The following is a 14,949-nucleotide window of genomic DNA, read 5'->3' on the forward strand; positions in this document are numbered from 1 at the left end:
AAACAACATGTAAAAATACAATACTTTATTATAATACACAATAAATATACAACACAGTTTATTCACACAGGAATACGCGAATGAATAATAACAAATGAACAACCAACGTTAACGTGTTTGAATTGCCGATCGCGCTATATTTAACAGGGGAAACTACAATCTATAAATAGGGCAAAGTATATATTTAGAACCTGATGCGGAGATCAGTAAAATAATACAGTGTGTAAAATGTGTAAAATGTATGCTGTTTACCTTTTATAAAATATATATCAAGTCAAATATCAATCTTCTTATTCTTCGTTCGAGGTGTATATCAACTTCGCTCTTCAAAACCATATAAACAATTGCTCGGCGGAAGTTGACGTCAACAATGGGAAAGTGAAAGTACGGGAATAAATATGACGTTACGTCGTGTAAATTGTACTTTCACAACACTGCCCCCCCTTTTCAAAAAAATCATTTCGCCCTCGAAATTAAAACATTACCTATATGTACCTTATTTACAGTTAAAAAAAAAAAAACATCAACAATAACGACATGAAAAATAAACAATATGCATAATTTCTAAATTTCAAAAATCACCTCTTCTGTAAATGCATATTCATAACAATTAAAACATAGCAATATCAACACATTTAAATCATAAAGCAATAAATCATCAACATATAAATATATATTGTTCAAACATTGTCAAATTTATTTATACAGTTTATCAACAGGTGACTTGTACGGAAAGAACACCACACTTTTTATCTTCCTATTTTCTTTTCCCAGTCTTCTCTTCTTCTGTGGCGATGGTTTGGTTATGTCCTCTTCTGGTTGTCTCTTCATGGCAAGGACCTTGGCCTTCCAAAATGTTGCTTCCTCTCTAAGTTTCAATACTTCTTTTCTTTGATCCTTTAGTTGTTTCTCAAAATCTTCCATGTTACATTTTGTATCAGTTTGAGTCTCTGCATCTGTGGTTTTAATTGGTGTTTCTGTGTTTGTAATAATTTCAACCACTTCTTCTTGCACATCAATGACGATCCCGGGATAGTTGATGGCAAGATCTTCTGTACCCTGATTACCCCATGTAACATTATAAGGAGCAGTGTTCTTCTTAAGAAATGTATTGTCTTGACTATCTTGAACATCAGCTGCTAATTTTGCATGTAGTTTATATTTTGTAACATGGTTCTCCAAACGGTTTAAACTGTTACATTTGAAATGACATATGGTACAAAAATAAGGACAGTGGTTATATGTTGTGTGATTAAATTGAACATGCCAGATGGCTTCTTTTAATGATTTCATCTCATCTCCACATTTCCTACAGTTAAAGGTGGCTTGGTCATTCTCATCTTCCATCTGCAATAAACAGAAAACAAAACACATGGTAAGTATCGGTTACTATGGAAAATGTTGAACAAGTAAATCAGCTACATGGACAAAAACTGTTTCTTTACTTTTTTAACCCAGGATGGAAAAACAGAAGATTCATATGCTCTAAGGTTATCAAAATGGATATTAAAACTTTTTCTGGAATCTCTGATTTGATAAACTACAGGACTAAGTTGTTTAATAACTACAAATGGACCACTCCATGGACTTTCAAGCTTTTTAAAAAATGGTTTCTTCCTAAATACAAGAGATCCAACTAAAAATGGTTTATCAATTATTCTCGTATCATGGTCTCTTTTTTGCTTTTCCCCTGACTGTTTAAGATTTTCTCGAGCTACATGGTATATATCTTCCATATGAACTCTCAAATCATGAACGTATTCATTTACAGGTTTCTGGGCATTATGACGGGGTAATGGATATAGTAACTCATGGGGTAGGTTCACTTCTCGTCCTAACATTAATTTATTTGGACTAAAACCAGTAGAGGGATGAACCGTACTTCTGTATGCACTCATTAATATTGGAATATAGAAATCCCATTTTCTTTTGTTTTCATCTACATAAGATTTAATCATTTTTCCTAAAGTTTGGTTGAATTTTTCAATTAGGCCATTAGATGATGGGTGAAAAGGGGTTGATTTCGTTTTATGGATATCAAGGAGCCTACACAATTCTTGGAATAAATTGCTTTGAAAATTAGTCCCTTGATCAGTATGGATTTCAAGCGGAATTCCGAATCTAGAAACGAACTCATTAACAAGTTTCTCGGCAACGATATGGGAATATTGGTTGGGCAATGGATAGGCTTCCATCCATCTGGTAAAGTGATCACCGATCACTAATATAAACCGATTGCCATTTTTGGATTTGGGAAATGGTCCCATAACATCCAACGCTACTCTGTCCATTGGATATCCAACATGATAATTCTGCAAAGCTGCATGGTTATTATTGATTGTTTTCCGCAGTTTACAGCATGATGGACACTGTCTGATATGTTGCTTTATATCTTCCCTCATTCTGTACCAATGAAAATGTTCCTTTATTTTCATTCTTGTTTTCTTGATGCCAAAATGAGCAGAAAATATAGAATCATGGCACAGCGTCAATATTTCAGACCTTAAAATCTCAGGAACCAACAACTGCATTTTTGGTACATCAGTAGGGTTGTTTGGAACTAATCTTTGGTACAATACATTATCCATACTTATGATATATTCCAGTTAAGCCAATATTTCCTTGTGGCAGGACTAAATCTAGCAACCTGTTCTCTTGTTGTTGGTTCGTTTGACTCCTTCCATGTAAATAAAGGACCAACATCATTATCTTTTCTCTGTAGTTCTTTCATTTCAGAAGCAGTATACTTCTGTAACCAGTTGGCAGGTTTTCTTGCTTGTTTAGTACTACTTCGTGTTACTGCACGAATTGATTCATTAGTTCTTCCAATGTCTTTGATGTTGTCTACTTTATCATGGAACTCAGTCCAGTCATCTGATTTATCTTCGTGTACCGGGAAAGAATCAAAGTCTTTTCTTGACAGTGCATCGGCATTGGTGTGTTTTATTCCAGCTCTATGTTGAATGTCAAAATTGTATTGTGACAAAACTTCGTGCCATCTGGCTAACTGGCCTTGGGGATCTTTAAAATTGAACAGCCATCTTAGTGAACTGTGGTCAGTTCGTAGTAAAAACTTGTTCCCTAGAAGAAAATGTCTAAACTGATGGACAAATGTAATTACTGCCAGAAGTTCTCTCCTCGTGACATTATAACGTTGCTGTGCTTTATTTAATTTCTTTGAACCAAAGGCAATGGCTTTTTCTTGTCCATCTTGCACTTGTGACAAAACTGCTCCTATGCCTACATTAGATGCATCTGTATCCAAAATGAATGGTAACTGTGGATTTGGATATGCTAAGACTGGTGTTGACATTAAAGCATTCTTCAGTTGGGTGAAAGCTGCTTCACAATCTTTTGTCCATTCAAACTTGACATTTTTTCCTGTGAGCTGAGTCAGCGGTGATGCAATTTCACTAAAATGTAAAATGAAGCGCCTATAGTAGTTGCAAAGACCAAGAAATTGTTGAACTTCTTTGACATTTTCTGGAATCTTCCAACTTGAAATAGATTCTGAAATTTTTGGATTCGGTTTTATTCCATCTTGACCAACAATATGACCCAGATACAGGACTTCCGGTTTCAAAAGGTCACATTTAGAAGGTTTCAATTTCAGTCCAACCTCTCTAAGTCTATTCAAAACTTCGTCTAATTGTTTGAAGTGGTCTTCTAAATTGGAGCTGAATATAATGATGTCATCTAAATATATTAAAAGTGTTTTCCATTGAAGTCCAGTAAATACTAATTCCATGCATCTTTGAAAAGTACTCGGAGCATTACATAAACCAAAAGGCATCTTGGTGTATTCAAACAGTCCATATTTTGTTGTAAATGCTGTTTTCTCGCGGTCTTTTTCATTCAGCTCTATCTGCCAATATCCACTTTGAAGGTCAAAGCAGGAAAATATCTTTGCAGATGACAGACAGTCAAGGCACATATCGATTCTTGGCAATGGATACGCGTCCTTTATGGTCAAATCATTTACTTTTCTATAGTCAACACACCACCTGACAGAACCATCCTTCTTACGGACTAAAACCACAGGTGATGACCAGGCAGATGAAGATGGTCTAACGACTCCAGTTTCTATTTGGTCTCTTAAATATTTTTCTTCCTCCTTTTCGAAAGCTTGTGGTGTTCTTCGTAAAGGTTGGCGGACTGGTGCTGCATGTGCTGTGTCTATTCTGTGTTTAAGCACTGAACAAGATCCAAGTTCTGTTTTCGATTTAGCGAAGGCATCTTTGTGTTTTATGAGAACGTCTGCTAGTGTTTTCTTTGCAGTGTTGCTTTTGATGTTTTTACAACTGTTCTGAAATAATTCTTTTAAATATTCTGGAACTTCTGAACAAAATTCATCTACTTTATTTTCTCTTGATGATGTAAAAACGTTTTCAGATGTGTCATGTGTTTTTACGGGATCATGAAATCTACAAATTTTGGGTATTTTCGTCATTTGAACATCTGTGACATCAACAAAGTCTGTCACTTCATCCACAGTTTCCAGAGTTCCTATTAAAGTACCTTCTTTAATTTTCAATGGACTATTTTCCAAATTTATGAATCGCACTGGTATAAACGGTATTTGTGTAGAAACCAATCCTTTCCCAGCAAGAATTTTGCGATTGTCGTAAATTACTGGTTCAAACAAGGCAAAATTACTTTTAAATATCTCTGTATCTGGTACTAGTATTTGTATAATCATCTCCGATTGAGATTTTATGGAAATGCTCTTATTAAGAACAATTCTTAATACTTTATTTTCTCTTCTCTTTACTTCACATGGATACCAAATGTCTTTTATTTGAATTCCACGTTTTGTATTTACCGTGATGTCCATTTCATCAATAATATCACAACCAAGAAGCAAATCGTCATTTAAGGGAGCTACGTATACTGGCCAAGTAAAACGCAGTGGTCCCAAACTCATTTCTATCTCTGTAATACCAGTTGCTGACATCTTTTTCCCCTCTTCAGCTACTAACAATCCACGTGTTGCTGTTTTCAACTCAAGATGATATTCTTTTGCAAGGTTCCTATAAACCTTTTCACTGAGCACAGTGACCTCAGCACCTGTGTCAATTACCGCTTTTAACTCATAGTCATTTATTCTCACAGACGTTTGAATAACTGCTGATTCAACTCTGTCAATACATACATTATTTCCTCCATCAACACTATCATCAGAAGATTCGTTGTCTTCAAAGTGTTTCTCTGGTAAAATTCCGGAAGTTAAAGCACTAGTTTTCTTAATAATATCATCTCTATACTGATTCACAGCATCAACTCTGGACAAAACTGGTTTTTCAATATGTTCATTCTTGCTACATTGGTCTGATTTCTTACTGATAATTTTAACATCACTGCTTGAAGGGCCTAAACCTTCAGTAGTTTGATGTTTCTCAGAAGAGTTTTTCTCTGAGGTTACAAATTTTCCTTTTAAACATTCAATTTCCTTCTTTGGAATAGATTGTTGTCTTTTCTCCATAATTTCTTCATTACTCTTTGGGGCTATGGCTTGGCCTACAGGCACAGCCCTTTCTAGTTTAAAGGATCGAAAGGTGTTTTGACTGGTGCATATGCATCTCTTTGTTGGTTGTTTCCATAATGGCCATTTCTCTTTGAATCCCATTTATCTTGTTTTGATGGACAATTACGGCTATAATGACCAATACCATTGCAATTATAACACCTATTGTTATTACTCTCCGTTTTCTTTGCGTAATTGGACTGCTGGTAATTATTACTGTTAGTACTTGGCAAACTAGGCATTTTTTTATTTAAATTAGCCATTCCCTCAATAATAGAATCTTTGAGTTCTCTGCCAAACTGGTTTAGTCTTTCTTCAGTTACGTATTGTTTTTGGTGTAACCTTCTGATATCGTTTTCTTCACACTGGCTATCAAACTGTACTTCTCGTATTGAAGATTTGCGGTTCTTACCACTCCTAGATCTACAGCTCTCATGCCACATGACCATATTCAAAGCTTCATCAATAGATTTTGGCTGCTTGCTTATAACATCATACGTCATATTTTCATCATTAAGACCATAAAGGAAATGTTCAACAGTCAATTCTTCGAATAGCTGAGTCCCTTTAATTTCTGGGTAAGCTTTACTTATCAGGTTAACAACTCTATAAGCAAATTCTTGTACGCTTTCTTTGTTCTGCTTATTAAGATCTTGAAGTGCTGCTCTGTGTGTTGATGGTAATATATTGTCACCGAACCTCTTCCTCAGCTCAACAAACAAACTAAAAATATCTGTCTGTACTGCATTTGGGAGCCTTGAAGCAAAGTTTAAAGCTTCATTTTGCAAACATAATAGCAGCTGTGTTGCTTGCTTCTGATTGTCCCAAACGTAGCTTCTTGAAATGATCTGGAATTGACACCAAAATGATTCCCATTCAGTTTTGCCATTATAAAAAGGAAGTCTATGTTGTGGTTCATTTGATGACATACGACTCATATTTGATACCTTGGAATATGCATTTTCTGGACAACGAGGTCTCTCATATCTCGAGTACATATTATCAGCAGTTGCTCTTGGATATTCTGTTCCTCTAACTGGTTGTATAGTTTCTGACGGAACATATGTCTGAGGTTCAGCATAATTACTGTTGGTATGTGTATAATCAGGCATATTTCTAAGTAATTCTGAATGTCTTGTGGAAGTCTCTGGGTACCCCATAAATCTTTCATGATGCGTACTATCAGAATTTTGAGATGACGACTGTCTATGATCAGGATAAGTATCAACATACTGATATCTGCCCACTTCAGAATAGTCCATTTTCTGCTGTTCATGTCTATTCATTTCACATCTCTCCCTTTCAACAGTGCTGTGAGTGCTTTGATGTTCTCTATTACTTTGACCAGATGTTCTGTTTAATTCCCGTCGTTCAGAGTGATCAGTACTCCAAGTACTTGGATTTCCCCTCATGTCCGAGTGATCAGTATTCCATGCACTTTGATATGCATCTATGTTATCTAAGTGACCAGTACTCCAAGTTCTTTGATATGTTTCTCTATTTTCAGATGGAACAGTATTCTCTGTACTTTGATTATTTGGTCGCCTATTGTCAGTATGTAAGGTACTTTGATGAGCCTCTCTGTTCATTTCCCATCTAGGAATTGTATCCCCTTGTCTCATTGCGGTTATTTCTTCTTCATTATAACTATCATTATGTTTCGGCATGGTACTTTCATCAGTGAAAATTGGTGTATTACCTCCAGAAACACGGGTCATTGTTTCAACTTCATTTGTTGCTGAATTTTTTGGTACGTTTTCTCAATTTCTTATTCAATATGTGTGAATCCGATACTGAACCTAAACAACTTCTTGGTTCATATAAATTTTTAGTTCTTTGAACCGTAGGTAACTGACGACTTCTGAGCATCATTCTTATTCAAATGTAAACTATTGCACGAACGTCGAAATTATATATTTAAACACGATACTTAAATCACGGTTTACTAAATATAATTCGCGACTGAAAAATTTCAAACCTAAAAGCTAATACAACCTTGAACGGATTTGAAATATTTATTGAAATACCGAAAACGATCATATACAAAAAAAAACACACCTTCAAAACCAATAGCTAAATCAGCTATAAAAAGTCTAGAAGTAATGCTAGCCCTACAGTTAAATTTCAAAACCAAAAGCTAAATACGCTTTGAAAAGTTTTGAAACCCTTATAAATCAGCGGAACACGATATTTCAAAACCAAAAGCAAAATACGCTTTGAAAAGTTTTGAAACCCTTACAAATCAGCGGAACACGACATTTCAAAACCAAAAGCAAACACTGCTTTGAAAAGTTTTGAAATTTAAATAACACGCATACGATATTTCAAAACCAAAAGAAAAATACGCTTTGAAAAGTTTTGAAATCAAAATAACGCGAAGTAAAGGGGAAAGGGTCAAAACCAAAAGCCAATGAATGCTTTGAAAAGTTTTGATACGCGGGAAACGCGGGACAAAAGGACAAATTTCATAGACCAAAGCAAAATATGCCCTACAAAGTCTAGAAACACAGCTTTAAAAAGTTTTAAATTCGGTAAAATATCACGATAAGTTTCCGAACGAAGAAAACAAAACCAAAAGCTAAAAACTGCTTTGAAAAGTTTTGCAATCTTTAAATAACACGAATTTTAAATTAATCCCACCGCTGCCACCAGTTGTTGTGAACTTACTATTTATAGAATAAACGTCCGAGCGGGTAAAATCATACATGGGCTTCACAACAAGTATTTGTCTCATTAAACAATTACCACAACTTTATACGGCAGTTACGTTTATATGCAAACAACATGTAAAAATACAATACTTTATTATAATACACAATAAATATACAACACAGTTTATTCACACAGGAATACGCGCTATGTTATCTAAGTGACCAGTACTCCAAGTTCTTTGATATGTTTCTCTATTTTCAGATGGAACAGTATTCTCTGTACTTTGATTATTTGGTCGCCTATTGTCAGTATGTAAGGTACTTTGATGAGCCTCTCTGTTCATTTCCCATCTAGGAATTGTATCCCCTTGTCTCATTGCGGTTATTTCTTCTTCATTATAACTATCATTATGTTTCGGCATGGTACTTTCATCAGTGAAAATTGGTGTATTACCTCCAGAAACACGGGTCATTGTTTCAACTTCATTTGTTGCTGAATTTTTTGGTACGTTTTCTCAATTTCTTATTCAATATGTGTGAATCCGATACTGAACCTAAACAACTTCTTGGTTCATATAAATTTTTAGTTCTTTGAACCGTAGGTAACTGACGACTTCTGAGCATCATTCTTATTCAAATGTAAACTATTGCACGAACGTCGAAATTATATATTTAAACACGATACTTAAATCACGGTTTACTAAATATAATTCGCGACTGAAAAATTTCAAACCTAAAAGCTAATACAACCTTGAACGGATTTGAAATATTTATTGAAATACCGAAAACGATCATATACAAAAAAAAACACACCTTCAAAACCAATAGCTAAATCAGCTATAAAAAGTCTAGAAGTAATGCTAGCCCTACAGTTAAATTTCAAAACCAAAAGCTAAATACGCTTTGAAAAGTTTTGAAACCCTTATAAATCAGCGGAACACGATATTTCAAAACCAAAAGCAAAATACGCTTTGAAAAGTTTTGAAACCCTTACAAATCAGCGGAACACGACATTTCAAAACCAAAAGCAAACACTGCTTTGAAAAGTTTTGAAATTTAAATAACACGCATACGATATTTCAAAACCAAAAGAAAAATACGCTTTGAAAAGTTTTGAAATCAAAATAACGCGAAGTAAAGGGGAAAGGGTCAAAACCAAAAGCCAATGAATGCTTTGAAAAGTTTTGATACGCGGGAAACGCGGGACAAAAGGACAAATTTCATAGACCAAAGCAAAATATGCCCTACAAAGTCTAGAAACACAGCTTTAAAAAGTTTTAAATTCGGTAAAATATCACGATAAGTTTCCGAACGAAGAAAACAAAACCAAAAGCTAAAAACTGCTTTGAAAAGTTTTGCAATCTTTAAATAACACGAATTTTAAATTAATCCCACCGCTGCCACCAGTTGTTGTGAACTTACTATTTATAGAATAAACGTCCGAGCGGGTAAAATCATACATGGGCTTCACAACAAGTATTTGTCTCATTAAACAATTACCACAACTTTATACGGCAGTTACGTTTATATGCAAACAACATGTAAAAATACAATACTTTATTATAATACACAATAAATATACAACACAGTTTATTCACACAGGAATACGCGAATGAATAATAACAAATGAACAACCAACGTTAACGTGTTTGAATTGCCGATCGCGCTATATTTAACAGGGGAAACTACAATCTATAAATAGGGCAAAGTATATATTTAGAACCTGATGCGGAGATCAGTAAAATAATACAGTGTGTAAAATGTGTAAAATGTATGCTGTTTACCTTTTATAAAATATATATCAAGTCAAATATCAATCTTCTTATTCTTCGTTCGAGGTGTATATCAACTTCGCTCTTCAAAACCATATAAACAATTGCTCGGCGGAAGTTGACGTCAACAATGGGAAAGTGAAAGTACGGGAATAAATATGACGTTACGTCGTGTAAATTGTACTTTCACAACACTCACATACCTATATCAATGCTTAATGTTTACTCTTTGTAGTCTCACATACCTATATCAATGCTTAATGTTTACTCTTTGTAGTCTCACATACCTATATCAATGCTTAATGTTTACTCTTTGTAGTCTCACATACCTATATCAATGCTTAATGTTTACTCTTTGTAGTCTCACATACCTATATCAATGCTTAATGTTTACTCTTTGTAGTCTCACATACCCATATCAATGCTTAATGTTTACTCTTTGTAGTCTCACATACCTATATCAATGCTTAATGTTTACTCTTTGTAGTCTCACATACCTATATCAATCTGATGAACACTGTATGTTGTGAAATCTGTTATACTCTTTCTGGATCGTCCGTTCCTAGTTGTTATAATCACTCCTCTGTTTCCATGGTAATCATAGTATTCTTCTTGATAAACTGTGTAGGATTTCTATAAAACAATCTAGATCATTATCATCGTTATTGAAAGCAGATGTATTTTTTCAAATGGTCTCTGGTGGAGAGTGGTCTCATTGGCAATTATATAACATCTTCTTATTTTATATTCCACCAGACACAACTGACTTTGTAAATAAAACATCGCTGATAATTTGATATTTCAGTCAAGATAAACTTTTGCTGTCACAGGCTGGACCTTTTTTTTTTTTTTATTCTATCGGCCTATGGACATGCTAGAACAAATTCATAGATAATTCACAAATCTGAGCTGGCAGACTGTCCTGAAGACTGCACAATATGTTGGTATATGTTTTGTCCATCACTTCGAGCTCAAAGGTCCAGTTTCATTACCATGATTATCATCCAAATATTCTTATTTTACATTTTCAAATGACATGAATAAACAATCACTGAAGCTGAATTCGTGTACGGCTTTGAGTACGCCTTCAGGTGTGGGATTTTCTCATTGTGTTGAAGACCCATTGGTGGCCTTCTGTTGTTTTTTAATCTTTAGTCGGGTTGTTGTCTCTTTGACACATTCCCCATTTCCATTCTCAATTTTAATCAAAATTTATATGATTGATGTCAAATGAAGATCCAATATAATAATTATAATAATATAATGATAAAATTGATAGATAGTTTAATTAAAATCCCACACATGAAGGCGTACTCAAAGCCGTACACGATATATAGTAGATCTATTGTGTAAAGTATGAGAAAAAGAGACCAAAACACAAAAACTTAACTATAACCACTGAACCATGAAAATAAGGTCACGGTCAGATGACACCTGCCAGTTGGACATGGACACCTTACAGTCCTTCCATACACCAAATATACTTACCCTATTGCTTATAGTATCTGAGATATGGACTTGACCACCAAAACTTAACCTTGTTCACTGATCCATGAAATGAGGTCGAGGTTAAGTGAAAACTGTCTGACGGGCATGAGGACCAAATATAATTATCCTATTACTTAAAATAAGAAAGAATTCAACATTACAAAAAATCTGAACTTTTTCTTCAAGTGGTCACTGAACCATGAAAATGAGGTCAAGGACATTTGACATGTGACTGACAGAAACTTCGTAACATGAGGCATCCATATACAAAGTATGAAGCATCCAGTTCTTCCATCTTCTAAAATATAAAGTTTTTTAAAAGTTAGCTAACACCGCCACTGCAGTAGCCGCCGGATCACTATCCCTATGTCGAGCTTTCTGCAACAAAAGTTGCAGGCTCGACAAAAATACATGTACCTGTAAAATATTAGCTTCAAACAGAGCATGGAACTGGTGAGGTAGTGCAGGCAGAGGTATCCCTACCACAGCTGATGTAGGTTTCTGTTTACATAGACTGTTATCAGGATCTAGACTGGTAACCAGTGTTGTTAACCAACCAATCATAAATAGCAATATCATTTCTGCAACATCTTCATTCCTAAAAATAGACAAATTGAGGTAAGTAAATTTTCTATATAGACATGATAGATGTAAGAAGATGTGGTATGCTTGCCAATGAGACAACTCTCCACAAGACAGTCCATGATTTTTGCTCTTGTTAGATTTTTGATTTTTTTCTCTTGTATACATGTACAACCAATTGATTTATAATTTCTGTTTAACTGTTTGGACTTACCTATTTATAAACGTATGCCGTGTAAAGGTGTATAGTCTTACCCTAAAAAAATTGAAAGCAGTAAAGTTTCTTTTATCAAAATTTATTCTGTGCATTAAAAACAAGCAGGGCTGTCAGAGCTCGTCCCATATCCAGAAGTGTACATGTATATATTTGCCTGTCCAAAATGGATTTGCTGCTTAATTGCTTTAGCAGACTGACAGCCTTGAATTCAAATAAACCAGGCATCAATTTCTTCATTTCCCACAGCCCAGCTTGTCTGGCAAAACAGCCCTTTGACATCGTAATCTCTGAGTAGAAATAGGCAATGGTTTTGGAATTTCTTGGCAGTATTCGTTTATACATTGTATGTCCTACATTCTGGATAAATTCTGTGTGATTCCTCACTCAGGAGAGTTAACTCAAGAATTAACCAATTATTAGGATAAGCCATAATCTGATGGATGTGTTAACAAATGTGAAATGATGAGAAAGGCTTAATTTACCTCAAATGATGTCATTAATTCAATTACAAAGATGTACGTCATTAATATTGATGTGTTATGCACTTTTTGCATACATGTACTTTTTATGTTTTTTTCTCAACTGTTCTTTAATTTGTAAAGCTATTTTGTTCTTCTTTGAATTATTTCTATCTTTTATATTTTATGTACATTGTATGTACAATTTTACTTGTATTATATTCATACAACTATAACAAAGTAAACCCATTGGTAACTTTAGTCAGATTTAGAAAATTTTAAAGCTTAAAACACATATTAAAACTGTGATAGTGCCAAAAAAAGAAAGTGAATTTGAGACTCTATAGTTCTAAATAATTATATTATATCTATTGGACTATAATATTTATAAAGGCATCCTTCATCATGCTCTTCAATAATTTTCATAAAAAAGCTCCACTTAAAGGCACTTTCATATTTTTTAATCTTGGTAAAAATCTTGCGAAAGTTTCAAGATAGAGGAATTAAATTTAGCAAAATAAGCAACAACATGGATGGTACATAACACCATTTGAATCGGATGATGAATCGACCCTTTGGCACTGAAAAAGAGTTTGACTTTGGGCTGATAATCTGCCCTGTGGCACAGAACTTGTTAAACCAAAATTTTGGTGGACCATTCCCCACATTTTTTTTAAATCATGCAATATGTTGTCTGGTTGTCATAAAATATATACATGATTATGATGATGATATGATATTGTAAGCTAGTGTTGGACTAGTTCAAATAATTATGACGTCTGGCAAGGCTATTTTAATTTTTTTCTGGGAGGAAGGCGTCCCAGAAAAAAATTGAAATAGCCTTGCCAGACGTCATAAGTATTTGGACTCGTGTTGGACTAATTGTAAGCTATTAAATAAATTTTATCAAGCATCTTCTTCTTCTGGTATAGAGTTAAAGCTTCATTTGATATTGAAGGTTACGAAATAAATCAGCCTTCCCAGGACCAGAACTCAAGGATTTGTGTATAGTAAGACACAAATCCTTGTAGAACTTAAGGCTCATCATAACAAACGGACAAATATGGCTGTATTTACATGCCAAAAATTACTCTGAGTACAGACTTACCTGTGAAGTTGGAAAAGTTTTAATGCCTGGCATCCACTAGATATAATAAAGTTACATGTATTTTGTGTTTCAGAAAGATAAAATCTCTTTTGGATTTTGATGGGCATTTTTTTTCCTTCATGCAAAAGGTGTGAAAATTAACTAAGTTGTGGTACAACTATGAGATGCTCCCTCAGCATGCTCAGGTAAAACAACCGGTTTGTATTGTTTTGATTGTCCTTAATTGACATGGACAAGAGTTATCTTCACAACTATAGGTGAGTTTATCTGAGTCAGTCAGTGGACAGTATAAAAGTAATTCAGGTGTTTGTTTATTTTTACACCTTCTGCAGAAAGGAAAAAAAATGCCCATCAAAAACTAAGAAAGATCTTTCTTAAACACAAAATGCATTTAACTTTTATATATATATCTAGTGGATGCTAGGCATTAAAACTTTCCAAACAGCACAGGTAAGTCTGTACAAAGAGCGGTCTCACTAATTAGCGACAACAAGAATTTTAGCGACAACAAGCGTCAACAAGCGACAACAAGAATTATTTTAGCGACAACAAGCAACAAGAAACTATTTAGCGACAAGAAAACATTTTTTTTTAATTAAAATTAATTATTGCAATAAATATTAAAAGAATATGCAAAAGAAAATAATTTTAGCGACAAGAAAGTTAAAATTGATAAAAAAAAATGAAACATTATTTACATAATATTTTATCATCTATTATGGATCATAATGAATAACAGCTAGTATTACGTTTAATTATTGTATTATGAGATTACTTTTCCTTGTGTTTTAGAACATATTATTTATCTTATAATTTGTTTTTTAAAACTCTTTTCGTGCAATATATATTAAGCTCGCAAAATGAATTATTTGTGCATCATTGTCCTGAAAATATTGACACAAATTGTGAAATACAAAGAACTGAAATCAAACAGGAGGAAAAGAAATGTGAATGTTTTCATCTTTTTATTTGTTTATTGCCTCATTAAACGATATTTATCATGTTTATGCATATCGATTGAAGATGAAAGGAAATTAATGACAATATTCAGTTTTCAACAGGTGTTCATCATTTACAATGATTGTATATTCTGGCGCGTGTAATTGTATAGTCTGACGCGTGTACAAAGTTGAAGGTGTTAATTGGATG

At 34.0% G+C, this 14,949-nt stretch overlaps 2 protein-coding genes across 5 annotated transcripts in view; both read right to left on the reverse strand.

The window, feature by feature from the left end:
* Positions 1-14,949, reverse strand: part of LOC139495160 (uncharacterized) — a 56,328-nt gene that overhangs the window by 40,216 nt on the left and 1,163 nt on the right. For all 4 annotated transcript variants that reach the window (XM_071283347.1, XM_071283345.1, XM_071283344.1 and 1 more), the window contains exons 2-3: positions 11,853-12,033; positions 10,445-10,580 (exon numbers count right to left, since the gene is read on the reverse strand). In XM_071283347.1, coding sequence (XP_071139448.1) covers positions 10,445-10,580; positions 11,853-12,014 — 298 coding nt within the window. In that variant the 5' untranslated portion in view covers positions 12,015-12,033. The remainder of the gene's footprint in view (positions 1-10,444; positions 10,581-11,852; positions 12,034-14,949) is intronic.
* LOC139495159 (uncharacterized) lies at positions 14-10,141 on the reverse strand. The gene is made up of 2 exons (XM_071283343.1): positions 9,960-10,141; positions 14-1,347 (listed from the first exon to the last, which is right to left on the reverse strand). Exon 2 carries the CDS (start codon positions 1,345-1,347, stop codon positions 697-699), a length of 651 nt encoding a protein of 216 aa, XP_071139444.1. The 5' UTR covers positions 9,960-10,141; the 3' UTR covers positions 14-696.

The sequence above is a fragment of the Mytilus edulis genome, chromosome 11 (genome assembly GCF_963676685.1).
Source record: "Mytilus edulis chromosome 11, xbMytEdul2.2, whole genome shotgun sequence".
Taxonomy (NCBI): Eukaryota; Metazoa; Mollusca; class Bivalvia; order Mytilida; family Mytilidae; genus Mytilus; species Mytilus edulis.

Bases quoted from the DNA above. Each gene is read 5' to 3' on its own strand.
- LOC139495159 (XM_071283343.1), bottom strand. From the start codon at position 1,347: ATGGAAGATGAGAATGACCAAGCCACCTTTAACTGTAGGAAATGTGGA.